Raw genomic sequence first — 14591 nt, forward strand, 5'->3', positions numbered from 1 at the left:
TCCCTTACTATTCGCTTCTGACTTGGGAGAGAGTTGATCTGAAAAGCATGATTGACAAACTTCAGTTCTCTAAGTGGGCAGGACAGGATGTTGGTTGAACTGGAAAATGCCCTGAGGCACTGTTGATGGAATGATGGAGTATTATTTCTTGTGTACAAATAAGACAGGGAAAACGATAGCTATCTACAGACATTTGCCTGTCATGTGAAGAAGACTTAGATTTGTTCTGCATTATTGAAGAGAGCAGACTCATGAATCATGAGCAAAAAAGTACAGTGACATATGTTTTGGCACAAAATATAGAAGGTTTACAGAGGTACCTGAAAGGGGAATAGGCCATTCATTTCAGGAGGCAGTGAATCTGTTCTTGGTGCTGGTCAAAGTTCTACTGAGGAGGACTGGGGATTGGTTCCTGAGTACAGTGGGGGTGATACAGCCCCTGGGGTTTTAGACAACATCAGCGGATACCGGCTGATTGCATCAGAATTACAAAAATATGCAAATTCTCTGGCTTTACCTTTCCTTCTTCTGATTCATCAAGTGTGAGGCCAGGGCATCTGCATTTTTATAGGTACTCCCCATGATGCTGGCAGGTTTCAGATCTGCTGCCTGATTTGATCTTTTTTTTTTTTTTTTTGTCTTCTTGCCATTTTCTTGGGCCGCTCCCGCGGCATATGGAGGTTCCCAGGCTAGGAGTCCAATCGGAGCTGTAGCTGCCAGCCTACGCCAGAGCCACAGCAATTCGGGATCCGAGCCGCGTCTGCGACCTACACCACAGGTCACAGCAACGCCGGATCGTTAACCCACTGACAAGGCCAGGGATCGAACCCACAACCTCATGGTTCCTAGTCGGATTCGTTAACCACTGCACCACGACGGGAACTCCCTGATTTGATCTTGACAGTACCTTCCAAACGTGTCATTTCCTATGGAGAAGAGTTCACTTGTGCCCAGCTTTGCCTGCTTAGTCCCCCGTCTTTCTTTCTTAGCTTCCCTGCGCACCCCTCTCCTACCCTGGTGCAGATGCCTCCTGCGCTACCCATCATGTTGGGCCGAGAATGTCAAGGATCGATTCTGTTCAGCAGTGTTGAGGGTGCTCATTTGAAGAGCTGTCTGCTAATGTCAGTGACAATTCTGTTTTCACTCTCACCCATTAGTTCCAGTTTAGAGATTCCTGCTCTAGCGCCGTTCCTTTTGGGGACTGTTTGGCATTTTGTTTTGACTGTGCTCATGTATTATTTTTACTAAACATATTTTAAGCCTGGTTAGATTTGTTTCTTGTGGTTTTTGTTTTTAATAGCTATAAGATGTCTCAAAATGAGAGTGTATCTTTTTCTGGCCTGGAAAGACCAAGGGATTCCCTTAGAAATACTCAAGCTTTTGAGAACACTAAAGTGTTCAGAACTGAGATATTTATACTCTATACTAGTCAGTAATTTTAAGGGATAGGAAAAATAGAATTATTGATTAAAACCAGCTTAGTGCTCATGTCTAGAAGCCACAGCCAGGTTACATCCCTTTCATGAACGATTATTAATGGCATCTTTCATTAGCTACTGGCCTCAGCTCTCCCTTCAGAAGTCTTGCCCCTAATGCTCTTCCTGGAGGAGTTCCCATTGTGGCTCAGCAGTAAGGAACCTGACTGGTATCCATGAGGACATGGGTTCGATCCCTGGCTCTGTCATTGTCTGTGTAGGTTACAGATGCAGCTTGGATCCTGTGTTACTGTGGCTGTGGTGGAGGCCTACAGCCACAGCTCCAATTTGTCCCCTCTCCTGGGAACTTCCACATGCTGCAAGTGTGGCCCTAAAAAGACCAAAGAACAAAAACAAAACCCTGCTTTTACTGGGAAGTAGTCCACTGTGTGCTTTATTATCTCCTTAGATTAAGCATGCACTGGTTCCTTTGTTTAGTCCAGTCCCTTGTGGCTTTGTCTTTCGCTGTGTACATCAGTGCCAGATGTAACAAGTTTTGGTAGATCAAGTAAAAGTGTATTGTATGTATTTTAAGTTTTAAAATAATTGTGTGACTGAAAAACTAAGTAGAAGAAGCTAACAGGAAGAAGAGCATGTGGAGGGACCGACAAAGGAAAGTCGAATTGAACGTTAGGAGTGGCGTCGAAGGCAGCGTGAACACTCTGGCTGTCCACGATGCATCAGGGTCCCTTGTTTCCGTCCATGTCTCCTCATGAACTCTTTCACCTTGCTGTTTTCTCAGCTTCCCTCCTCTTCAACGTGGGGCCAGCAATCCAATACGACGGCCTGTCCGTCCCAGGCGACGCTGTCGTTGGCCGAAATCCAAAAACTAGAAGAGGAACGAGAACGACAACTTCGAGAGGAGGTAAAAAAAAAAAAATTTTTTTTTTTTTTTTTGGGCTGTGCCTGCGGCAGGTGCAAGTTCCCAGGCCAGGGATCCACTGCAGTGACAGTGCAGATCATTGACCCACTGAGCTACCAAGGAACTCTAAGAGGAGGTGAATTTTAAAAGTCAGGTTAACAGCTGGACACAGAGCAGAATATATCGTCCCCCTTCAAGGCTGGAAATTGTCCCAGTAATTTTGGTCTCCATTGAATGAAAAAATAATAGTGGTCATCAGAGTTGGCATCACAGGTCTTTTCCTGTTTGGTTTTTGGTCCGTCAAGTTAATTACCTCATTTGTGTTTGGATTTGATTAATTTTCTTTGAACGCTTAAGTCTTCCTACACTCTTCAGAGGTATAAAACAGGAAAACCTAAGAGGCGTCTATTCACCCTTTCCCTGGGGGTTTCCCTTCGAGGGTCTGTGAGCTCCTCGGAGCTGAGTGTGCTCGGCCTGCTGCACACCGCTCTGTCATCCTCACCTGTCCGTCATTGCGGGTTGCCCTCCTGGACTGATGGGTGGATTCTCCCAGATTTCACTCCTCTTTTCCATCTCTTCCTTTTTATCTTTTCTGTTGGGGTATTTCCCCAATCTTATCTTTCAGTCCTTCTGTTTAACTTTTTCTTTTTTCTTTTTACAGCCGCACCTGCAGCTTATGGAAGTTCCTGGGCTGTGGGTCGAATCGGAGCAGCAGCTGCTGGCCTGTATCACAGCCACAGCAATGCTGGATCCCAGCTGCATCTGCAGCCTACACTGCAGCTTGCGGCAATGCCAGGTCCTTAATCCACCGAGTGAGGCCAGGGATTGATTGAACCTACGTCTTCACTGACACTATGTTGGGTTCTTAACGCACCAAGCCGTGACAGGAACTTCTTGTTTTTAATGTATGTGCTCTTATTTTAAACTTCTAAACCCTTAGGTTGTTCCTTTAAGTGTTCCTTTTTATAGCCTCTTATTCTTATTTCACTGAATACACTATGTTCTCTCCTTAAGCATGTATTACTTACCGATAACTTTTTAAAAAACTGGCTTTTTCCCCTTGTCTTGTTTGTGTTTCCGCAGAATTTTGTTTGCTTGATTTGGTCTTTGGTTTTCGTCTTAGAAGCCAAGTCAGTGTTTGTTGACCCTGGGCTGTTTTTTGATCCTGAAGAGCGGTTTGGGTGTCTGGGATGTGCAGCACCAGGGTGGGCTCTGTCGTGATGAGATCTCTGTCTGGGCTCCGCTGTTTCCTGGTGTCAGTAGACATGTTCTCTTGTGCTGAGTCAGCTTTCCCATGGAATAATCCACTAATCTGGTTCAGCCTCTTTAAAAAGGAAGGTTTTAATTTTCTGCTGGGGGGAGGGAGGGTTAGCTTCCAGCTACCTTGGGTAAGAAAGGTAGTTGGGGTCTTATTGCTGCTTTTCACACAATTTCAACCTGTCTCTCTCTGTTTGAGATACTCACACTTTTAATTCCTGAGCTTTCTGTATGAATTGGCATGTTTCTTAGCTTCCTTTACTTAGGTTACTTAGGTGTCAGCCTAAGATCTGGCGTGGCTGTGGCCGTGGTGTGTGTAGGCCAGCAGCTGTTCTTCTGATTCAACCCCTAGCCTAGAAACTTCCAAATGCCGCATGTATAGCCTTAAAAGAAAAAGAAAAAAGAATTTTTTTCCCTGTCAGTTTATTCAGACTTTAGAAGTAAACATATGTTTTGTTTTAATTCTTAACCAAAAGCCCTGCTTAATTCTTTGAAAATAATTCTTAATTCCTTTTTATTCTCCTCTTAGTATGGTTTACATTTTTATTTGCAGCAGAGGAGTTAACCCCGTCATGTGGTTAATTTTATATAGCTGCTGTATATTTGCATTCCGTTTAGTATTCTGGACATTTGTAACTATTATTTTAAAAATGGGAATCCTGAAGTAGCTTCTGTTTGTGTGTCTGTATGCAGCAAAGGCGCCAGCAGAGGGAACTGATGAAAGCTCTCCAGCAGCAGCAGCAGCAGCAGCAGCAGAAACTCTCAGGTTGGGGGAATGTCAGCAAACCCGCAGGTACTGCAAAGTCTCTCCTGGAGATACAGCAGGAAGAAGCCAGGCAGATGCAGAAGCAGCAGCAGCAGCAGCAGCAGCAGCAACCAAACAGAGCCCGGAATAACACGGTGGGTTTATTTTCCTAAGCAGTCATTGTACGGCCCGAAAGTTACCTTTTCTGACTTTTATGGACTCTCTTTTTATCTTTTTAATATTGTTAACTAATTATTTGTCTGTTTTTAACAGCATTCCAACCTGCACACCAGCATTGGGAATTCTGTTTGGGGCTCTATAAATACTGGTCCCCCTAACCAGTGGGCATCGGATCTAGTCAGTAGTATCTGGAGTAATGCTGATACTAAAAACTCTAACATGGGATTTTGGGATGATGCAGTGAAAGAAGTGGGACCTAGGAATTCAACAAATAAGAATAAAAACAACGCCAGTCTCAGGTAGGACTCAAACTAATCAAACCTGTGCTTCTCCGTGGGTTGGTGGAAGGGGCGTGTGGGGAGTAGGATGGAGAGTGACCAGAGAAGGGTAGTGGTTTAGTTTTTACTTTTTTCATCTGTGAAAACAAGCACATGAAGGTCAAAGTTTGGTGATTGTTTTCTTCCCCGTGGAAACACACCTGAATTATCACTAGAGGTTCCTTAGGTTGCTGGGCACTTGGTCCATTGCCTGTCACATGATACCTACTTAAATATCAGGGTTGGTATATTTGTGTTATTGCTATTGAATATTTCTCCATTTTAACATTTTTCTCTCAATGTACGTGTATTATAAACACCTAAACCTTTTTATTTTTAGGATAAATTAATGACATTTCACCTTCATTTTTCTTTCCTCAGTGTATGGATTTGCTGAACGAACATGGGTTTTAGTGTTAAATACACAAATTCAGATCCCAGCACTACCACTTATTAGCTGTGTGACCTTGGGCAAGAGGGAACCTCTTTGAGCCTCAGTTCCCTCATCTGTAAATGAGGATGATGATAATTTCATGGATGTGGTTGTAAAGATAAATGTATCCATGTGAAGTAGTTGGTGAAGTGCCTGGCACATAGTAACTGCTAAATAAATGGTAGTGTTGTCAGAATGTTTCGTCTTGATTGAGAGCCTAATGTGTTATGAATAGGACACTGAATAACTGTCAGTTTCTTGAGCGTCTTTGCCAGGCAGTGCGTTCTAGGACTCGACTTTGCATATGGTAACTTTATTCTTTATGATAACGCAAAGGAGTATCAGCACCATTTTGCAGATGAGGAAACTGAGGCTTAGCAAAATTTAAAATCTTCCTGAAGGATATATAGGAAGACTTTAACCATTTCTCTGAAAAGAAGCTCTGTATTCACAATATATTAACTGGGGCTAGATTTTAAGGGATATTGACTATCCCCCCCCTTCCAGGTATTTGAATTTGGGGGGGTTGTTTGGTTTGGTTTGGTTTTCTCATTTTTGGAGCCAAGCATTGGATTGCTTGACAGCCATCCAGTGTTGCCAAGACCTTGTCCGTTTGTGCGGTTAGAGTATACCCATACAGGAAAAGTTTCTGGGGCTCTAATACCACCCTGTTGTTTTGCTTTAGTAAATCTGTAGGTGTGTCTAACCGGCAGAATAAGAAAGTAGAAGAAGAGGAAAAGTTGCTGAAACTCTTTCAGGGAGTAAATAAAGCCCAGGATGGATTTACCCAATGGTGTGAACAGATGCTTCATGCCCTTAATACGGCAAATAACTTGGATGGTAAGAACTGGGGAGGGAAACCCCTCGTGTGGAATGGCAGAGCAGGAGCCGCCAAGAGTTGGCAGATTGGAATGACGGGCCAGCACTCGGGAGGTGAAATCTGATGGAGGTCAAGTAAGAACTTGACTCTAACAGTATTGGAGTATTCTTGTGAGAGGAGTTCTGTAGTGCTGTGCTGAGGTAGATGACCAGTGGTTACAGAAAAGTGAGTGCCCTCTCAGGCTGTCCCGTGATGTACGGGCAGAGAGGTCACCGGTCCATACTCCTCATTGGGGGGGGGGGCGCTGCCAGATGGACAAGGAAGGTCCCTGATAGGGTGGGGATAAAGGTCCGCCTGGGCAAGAGGAGGCCGAGGTGACGTGAGATTTTTCCTTCCTGCCTTTGGGGGCAGGGGTGGGAATCACGTGACAGAGCAAGTAGACTGACTTTGTGTAGGAGGAAGCCAGGGCCCATGGTGTATGCAAGTGAAAAGGTGACAGCACAGTTTGAGGAAAAACTTGCTAAGAGAATCACCTGCCTTAGATGGAAGTGAGTCCCTTTCCTTCCCCCAAATGTTTGAACGAGAGACCGTCAGCTTGGTGTGGGAGGGCTTCCTGTAACTCATGAGCTGTGTTGAACTCGTCTACATCTCATGTCTTTCCCTTCTTTCTTTCTTTTTTCTGGCTGTGCCTGCAGCGGGCAGAAGTTCCCAGGCCAGGGATCAAACCCGTGCTCTGTAGACCCAAGCCACAGCAGGGAACTTCTGATGTCTTTTCAAACCAATAATTTTTTTTTTTTTTTGCTTTTTAGGGTATTAGGTTTGTTTCCTCTGAGCCACAGTGGGAACTCCCCCACCCCTTTTCTTTTTTTAAACCAAAAATCTTTTAAAAGAGCAGTAAAGGACTTGAAGGGTTCCTTTGCAGCATTGTAATAATATCTAATGGCCTGAAAGAGCCAGAAAAAAACAATAGTAAAAAAGAGAGTGATGGCTACCATCCATTAAGCACCTACCATGTACTAGGCACTTTGTAGGGTTCACATGTGTTGTCTTAATCATCTATTTTTTGCAGTAATTTATGTATACCTTTACAATGTAGGTGATGTTATCCCCGTTTTATAAATTAGGAAACAGAGGCTCATAATGGTTAAGTCAGTCATCAAGGTCACACTGCCAGCAAATTTCAGAGTCATATTTTAAACCCATGTCTGTCTAACGCTAATTCCCCGAGTTACACCTTCAGTATCTGTCGAGGTGCCTGGTACACGTTATGGCACCTAGTCCTGGTTGAATTTAAGGAAAAAGAAATGAATCCCCAAATAACTTTAGTCTTAGACAAGCAGTTTCAGTCAACATTACTTTTAGTTTCTTCCAGCATATCATTTAGTGAAACTAAATATGTGTGATATGTTTTTGTTTGCTTCTGCGCTATTTCAGAAAATCGGGAGCATTAAAGTGATAAGCAGTTCCCCCTCCCCCACTACTACAAAGTAGGGTAAAGAACATTTAACGTGATAGCTGCATACCTTTCGAGTTTCCGTAATTAATGTCTATGTTAGGTGTTAAAATATAGTAAAAACTGAAGCTGATCTGAGTGGTATTTCATTGCTACTCTTTATGTCTTCTCCCCTCTCATGTTTCAGTTCCCACATTTGTTTCTTTCCTGAAAGAAGTAGAATCTCCTTATGAGGTCCATGATTATATCAGGGCCTATTTAGGGGACACCTCGGAGGCTAAGGAGTTTGCCAAGCAGTTCCTTGAGCGCCGTGCCAAACAGAAAGCCAACCAGCGGCAGCAGCAGCAGCAGCAGCAGCAACAGCAGCAGCAGCAGCAGCAGCAGCAGCAGGTATGAGGCGGCACAGCAAGTCCAGTACCCTTCTGTGTGTTAATATCTTGAAATGCGGAGCAGCCAGAGAAAGGAAAATGAAAACATTCTGTCATTTTTGTACATCACATGACTGGAACTTTTTAAAACATGGTAGACTTGATATTTTTAAATTGCATGTTCAGAGGCCTTTCTGAATTTCCCAAATAGCAAACATAACCATTCGTTCTCTGCTAGGCATAGTAGCCCCATTTTTCTTGGTTCATATATGTGCCTTTGTCAGATTGCAGAGTCCAGCCTCTCATAGACCCATAAATTTGGCTTTAAATAGTCAAAGCCTACAGATGTTAAATCCCTGGTGCTCAGGATGCACTGTGTCCAGTGCCGACGGGACTGTAACCTGCCAGGCATTTCATCCATTGCTGGCGCGAACATAAAAGATGTAACCAGTTCTTGTTGGCCACAGCGGTTTTGTTCTCTGAAGTTGCCGCCACCTGAGTTAGCAAATTCCGAACCTTTGCTCCCAGGGCAAACAGAGTTGGGTTTCTGCGAACCTGTGGTTACAGCAGTTCTGTCAGTGATGAGCATGTCACCTTGTTCTGTGTGTGCTTCTGTCTAGAGATGCATCTTCAGTATATTACTGATGCCTTAACACTGAACTCAGAGCCAGCAGCCCTGTGACTCATGGCTGGATAAAGCTTACCTAATAAACACGCCTTTTCTCCACAAGGCACATGACCGCTTTCGTGCCCTGAGGAACACTAGACTGAACTTGACCCTTGGGGGCCATTTTTTAAACAGTGAAATTACCGACATAAAGCACAGAGATGTGAAAAACTTCACACTAAATAGACTGAGGAAGATGCTTGTTTACTTTGAGAGCTGAGACAAGGAGGCAGAGAGTACTGCCCTGTTCTGCCACAGTTGGGATCATGTGTCTTGGTTGGGCAACTTAGTTTTTCACCGCTGTGTATCTGCGCATGTCCAGAATGACCACAGCAATACTGCAGGTACTGATCTGGGGTTACAGATAATTGATAGCAAGGAAGCACATTCACAGATATGTAATCTGTGAATAATGAGGATTGGCTGTACCCATTTTCTGAAGGACACGCTGGCGAGGCTCATGAAGGGGCTTGAGAATATTTATATCCTTTAATCCCATAGTCCGTCGATTGGAGACAATGTTTATCACAGGGCGCTTCTAGGAATCTGTAAGATACGGTAAAGTACAGGGCATTTAAAATCCATTTGGGGGAGTTGCCATGATGGTGCAGCGGAAACAAATCTGACTAGGAACCGTGAGGTTGAGGGTTCAATCCCTTGCCTTGCTCAGTGGGTTAAGGACCTGGCATGGCCATGAGCTGTGGTGTAGGTCGCAGACGTGGCTCGGATCTGGTGTTGCTGTGGCTCTGGCATCAGCCAGCAGCTAGAGCTCTGATTAGACCCCTACCCTGGGAACCTCCATGTGCTGCAGCTGCGGCCCTAAAAAGGACAAAAGACCCCAAAAATACATATATATATCCATTTGGGTAGATGGGGCTAACAGGGGTCAACGGAAGGAACGTGAAAGACATAAACGCAAACAGCACCAGGACAAATATTTGAGGGAATCTAAGGCGAAGAGAGCGTCTCCGGGTACAGAAGAAGTCGCCTTGCATTTGTGCAGCGGCCGCCTCTGTGCTGGAGTGGGAAGGGTGCGCACAGCGGGCCTCCTCCAAGTGCTCTCTGCACTCCTCCTCTCCCGACCCCTGCCGGCACCTTCTCCTCACTCTTAAACCTGACCCCAGTTTAAAATGAACTGCTCTAAGAAGAGCAGTGGCTGGTAGATCACCTCCTAGTTTAACCCGTTGGTAGAGAGTATAGGAATTAATATTTGGGGAACCAGTCCCTTCTGGGATTGCTGATGGGAATGAATTACATGAATCAGCTGCCAGTTAGTGTAAATGCTGCCAGTTAGTGTATAGGCTCTCCTCTCTGTCCTGGGGGCCTAAGATGCCAGAGAGCACATTCCTAGTGGGTGGTACAGAGTCCATATACATCTGGAGAGGTTTGGATAGTGTGCTGTCCCAGCACGGTGGACACGTGTGGTTTCCAGGATAGCCAGGTTTCCAGGGATGTCTGTGTCTAAGTGACAAGAAAGGGTGACCCAGAGGACAGCTCTTGATTTCATTATGAACAGTATCCATGATAGGCTTTCTGTTCTTAAACTCATCCTTGGTAAAGGGAGGGCAAATGAACCATTTCCTTGGTGTGGGCCAAGCTTGCATCCACTGTGTGACCTCAGTTGTGCCGTCTCGTTTCACAGGACTCTGTGTGGGGAATGAACCACAGTGCACTCCATTCAGTATTTCAGACCAATCAAAGCAACAACCAACAATCCAATTTTGAAGCTGTACAAAGTGGCAAGAAAAAGAAAAAGCAGAAGATGGTCCGAGCAGATCCTAGTTTATTAGGTGAGCACAGGCCTGAAGTCTCAGCTGGGTGTTGGGGGGAGGTTATATAGCGGGTTATTGTGGTTTTAAGAGTCTTTTGGTGGGATGTTCTTTAATGAAGGGAAATTTTTCTTTTTTTTCTTTTTTGTCTTGTCTTTTTAGGGCTGCACCCAAAGGATATGGAGCTTCCCAGGCTAGGGGTCTAATCAGAGCTATAGCCACTGGCCTGCACCACAGCCACAGCAACGCCAGATCCAAGCTGCGTCTGCAACCTATACCACAGCTCATGACAATGCCGGATCCTTAACCCACTGAGCGAGGCCAGGGATTGAACCTGCAACCTCATGGGTACTAGTTGGATTCGTTAACCACTGAGCCACGACAGGAACTCTGGGAAACGTTTCTTATAAAAAATTGGGGGAGGGGGAGTTCTCTTGTGGTGCAGTAGGTTAAGGGTCTGGCACTGTGACTGCAGTGGCTTGGGTCTCTGCTTGCTGTGGTGAGGGTTGCAAGAGTGGTGTGGGTTTGATCCCTAGCCTGGGGAACTTCCTCGTGCTGTGGGTGTGGCAAAAAAAAATTTTTTTGACTGGTTTGAAATAAATAGTCACTATTTACTGGGTACGTCAGTGCCAGAGCTATACCGCATGTGCTATAAGAAAAGTAATAACCTGTTGTAGGATGTCTTCAACTTTAAGGTCTTTTTTTCATATTTAATAAGAATTTTCCTTAAAAGTTTTCTATATAATTGGAAAATAATGCTAATTGGAACAGTAAAATTTGTTTAAAATTTTAAACACTGATTGTATAGAAGCAGTCCATAAACCCAATCACTTGTTCAAAGAAAAGAACCATTATTGGTGACACTCCCTGTATATATAATGTGATTCTCAGAATTACTTTGTATTATGAGGCAATGTCTCAGCTTTACCATTGAGTAAACTGAAGCCAAGAAGATTTAAAACAGTTCTCAAAGTCACACAGCATTCAGTATGTGGCTGGGATTCCAGAGCAGGCCTGTTTTCTCTTTACTCTTCTCTGTTACGGCTATTCTCATCTCTTGAGGACCAGTGTCTTCATACAGGCAGCTTTGTGGAAAAAGTGACACCTGAATTGGGGCTTTGAAAGAAAGGAAGGATAGGGAATGGTGTCTGTGGAATAATAAACAGCTGATGGGTTGCCTGTGTTTTTGTTTTTGTTTTGTTTTGTTTTTTTGGTCTATTTCTAGGGCCGCACCTGCAGCATATGGAGGTTCCCAGGCTAGGGGTTGAATTGGAGCTGTAGCCGCTGGCCTTCACCAGAGCCACAGCAACTCAGGATCCGAGCTGCGTCTGTGACTCACGCCACAGCTCACAGCTCACAGCAACGCCGGATCCCCAACCCACCGAGCGAGACCAGGACTTGAACCCGAAACCTCCCGGTTCCTAGTCGGATTCGTTAACCACTGAGCCATGACGGGAACCCCCTTGCCTGTGTTTCTTAAATTGGCCCGACAACCTCACACACTGTGATGAAATTAAAATTATTCTCTGTTGAAGAATGTAAAATCATGCTGCCCAGAATCGTAGGCCCGATGAAAGACACTGGTGGCCTGGTAGGGTTCGGCCGTGGAGGTGGAGAAGAGTTAGGTGGATTTTGAAAATTTAGGGAATGGATTTGGTTGGACAAAGAGAATGGAAAGGTTTGGGCAACAGGATGGAAAGAGTTCCCCGTTTGCTAAAATGATGAGCACTGGAGAGTGGGCAGGCTTATGGGGGAATGATAAGAGGTGTAGGTGTTGGGGTGGTTGAGTGTGAAATGATCCAGGCATCGTTTGGAGATAAAAGAGCTGATGGCACAGCAGGAGGTTGATTGCTTTGCCCCAGATCCCTACTGCAGAGATTTCCTACCCTGGGGAAGTCACTAAGAAGCACCTAGTTTGGGGGATTGTCTTCTGGAACTGGTGCTCTTCAAGCTGGTTTTAGAAACCTAGCGATCTGGTGAAATTCTGTTTTCTTCAGCCAGTCTTGGAAGTTCATGTGAAGGATAAATGGAACAGTCCAAAATTTTACCCAGTTTTGACAGAAGCAGGTGAATATAGATTTAAGAGTGTTCCTTTCAGTCCAGTTGGGGGTTCTAGCTAAGAATCTCCTTATTTTTTTTGTCTTTTTTTTTTTTTTTTTTTAATAAAGTATAGTTGATTTGCAGTGTTGTGCAGAATCCCTTGCTATTTAGCGGTGTTCCTTGGGGTAGGGCTAGGTTCTCAAGGAAAAGTTCCCTCTGAAAATGAGGAAAAGGTTTTGGATTAAATATTTGATCTGATCCCATCTCCCATTAAGACCTAAGAAAGGAAGGGACTTAAAATCCCCTTCAGGGGAATGAGAAGTCGTTCTAGAGTTTTATGGATAGGAATAGCGCTTTAGGGAATCTACATATCTTGAAGGGGAAGAAAAAATTAAATATAAGGGAAGTAAAAGTGTTCAACGAAATATTAAAGAAACTCACTTGGGTGGGCTCTTGCTTGGACTATTTAATGAGAATTTTTGTTTGACTAAACCTTTTTTGGAAATTCCTCTGATAATTACTGATTTCTGCCCATTGCCTACTCATTTCCATCTGTTGTTGTTTTTAATTGATATATACTTTATTAACTTACAGATTAAGAAAAATTAACAACTATTCATCAGTCATAAGTTCCTCATGCACATAGTGGGAAAACAGGTTCAAATTTGATGCCAAAACATCTATTGAGAAAGTGGTTGTTGATCAAAAAGAACATTGCTTTTAAAACGAACTCTCAGGAGTTCCCGTCGTGGTGCAGTGGTTAACGAATCCGACTAGGAACCATGAGGTTGCGGGTTCGGTCCCTGCCCTTGCTCAGTGGGTTAAGGATCCGGCGTTGCCGTGAGCTGTGGTGTAGGTTGCAGACGCGGCTCGGATCCCGCGTTGCTGTGGCTCTGGCATAGGCCGGTGGCTGCAGCTCCGATTAGACCCCTAGCCTGGGAACCTCCATATGCCGCGGGAGCGGCCCAAAGAAGTAGCAAAAAGACAAAAAAAATTAAAAAATAAAACGAACTCTCAGAGAGGGCCCAGCCTCATTGTAATGATCATGTCTTCCATGTGCTATTGTGTTTTCCTCCAGTTTTTAGAGCTACCGTGTGCCATTGGGAGCCAGACTCCTGTACTTCAGTCTGAGAAATACACATGCACGGTACCATTTTCCCTAGTCATACTGTCCCTACACGAACAGTCTTCCAAACCTTAAAGAAATCACACGAGTGAGAGTTTGTGGCTCTGAACCTGCCGGGGTAGAGTCTTTAGAGTTGGGTGTACTGGGCGTAAACCCTGATTTGTGGGGTCTTAGGATATCCCAGAGCTTCCCTTTCTGTCAAGTCGGGAGAGGAAGTGTCTTCCTTTGCTGGTTTTTTGATGGGCACATGAGACCATGTCTGCTAAAAGCCTAGCCCGGTATCATCACGTTGTAGCAGTGAATGCTTAATTGTTTTTAGCCCCAGGCTGCTTCGCCTTTCCTATCTTTGTATAATTAAAATTATTCTTAGTTTGTGTTTTTTTATATGTTCCCACTTAAAATTTTTTTTTATTGTAGTTGATTTACAGTGTTCTATCAATTTCTGCTGTTCAGCAAAGTGATCCAGTTAGACATTTATATACGTTCTTTTTTTCGCATTATCCTCCATACATTCCCACTTTCATTGCGTGTAAGTCTTACTATTTTTTTTTCAATCACATTTCGTTTGTTCTTGGTATATGTGAAGTCAAGAACCTGCTTTAGAACAGAGAAATAGCTCATTTCATAGACTTTGGCTTTTAGGTTTCTACACTTCCCTAAAATTAACTGTTATTTTCAAAGATGAATACTAAGCCTTTCATTATTTTCAAGGGAAAAAAGTCTTACAGGTTATAGGTGTAGAACAGTTGATGGGTAGAACTTAGGTTGGGGTTTGGAATCCTGGCTTCTCCCAATAGCAGGCCTTGTAAGCAGCTTTTACCACAGCTTCCTTGGTTAATAAGTAGGAATGTTTGCGTTTTCAAATCATGATATTTTTGAGTCAAGAGCATAATATAATTAAGCTGCTTTTGTTATGTAAGACATTGTTTATTATTGGTACACTGAAAATGTGTATTTGTTTGGAAACTTGAACACTAAGGAAGGGGCAGGAAACTCATTATTAACAGAACTGCCTTAGGCCGGAAAACATTGTCTGTTTACTTTTTGATACTCAAGTAGCAGCTGAAACAGTTTGGGAT

At 43.9% G+C, this 14591-nt stretch overlaps 1 protein-coding gene across 5 annotated transcripts in view; it reads left to right on the top strand.

Moving 5' to 3' along the window:
• GIGYF2 (GRB10 interacting GYF protein 2) overlaps positions 1–14591 on the top strand; it is a 131643-nt gene that overhangs the window by 114022 nt on the left and 3030 nt on the right. For all 5 annotated transcript variants that reach the window (XM_047773778.1, XM_047773782.1, XM_047773780.1 and 2 more), the window contains 6 exons: positions 2218–2340; positions 4288–4494; positions 4613–4818; positions 5955–6109; positions 7730–7932; positions 10220–10367. In XM_047773778.1, the coding sequence (XP_047629734.1) occupies positions 2218–2340; positions 4288–4494; positions 4613–4818; positions 5955–6109; positions 7730–7932; positions 10220–10367 (1042 nt within the window). The remainder of the gene's footprint in view (positions 1–2217; positions 2341–4287; positions 4495–4612; positions 4819–5954; positions 6110–7729; positions 7933–10219; positions 10368–14591) is intronic.

The sequence above is a fragment of the Phacochoerus africanus genome, chromosome 3 (assembly GCF_016906955.1).
Source record: "Phacochoerus africanus isolate WHEZ1 chromosome 3, ROS_Pafr_v1, whole genome shotgun sequence".
Classification (NCBI taxonomy): domain Eukaryota; kingdom Metazoa; phylum Chordata; class Mammalia; order Artiodactyla; family Suidae; genus Phacochoerus; species Phacochoerus africanus.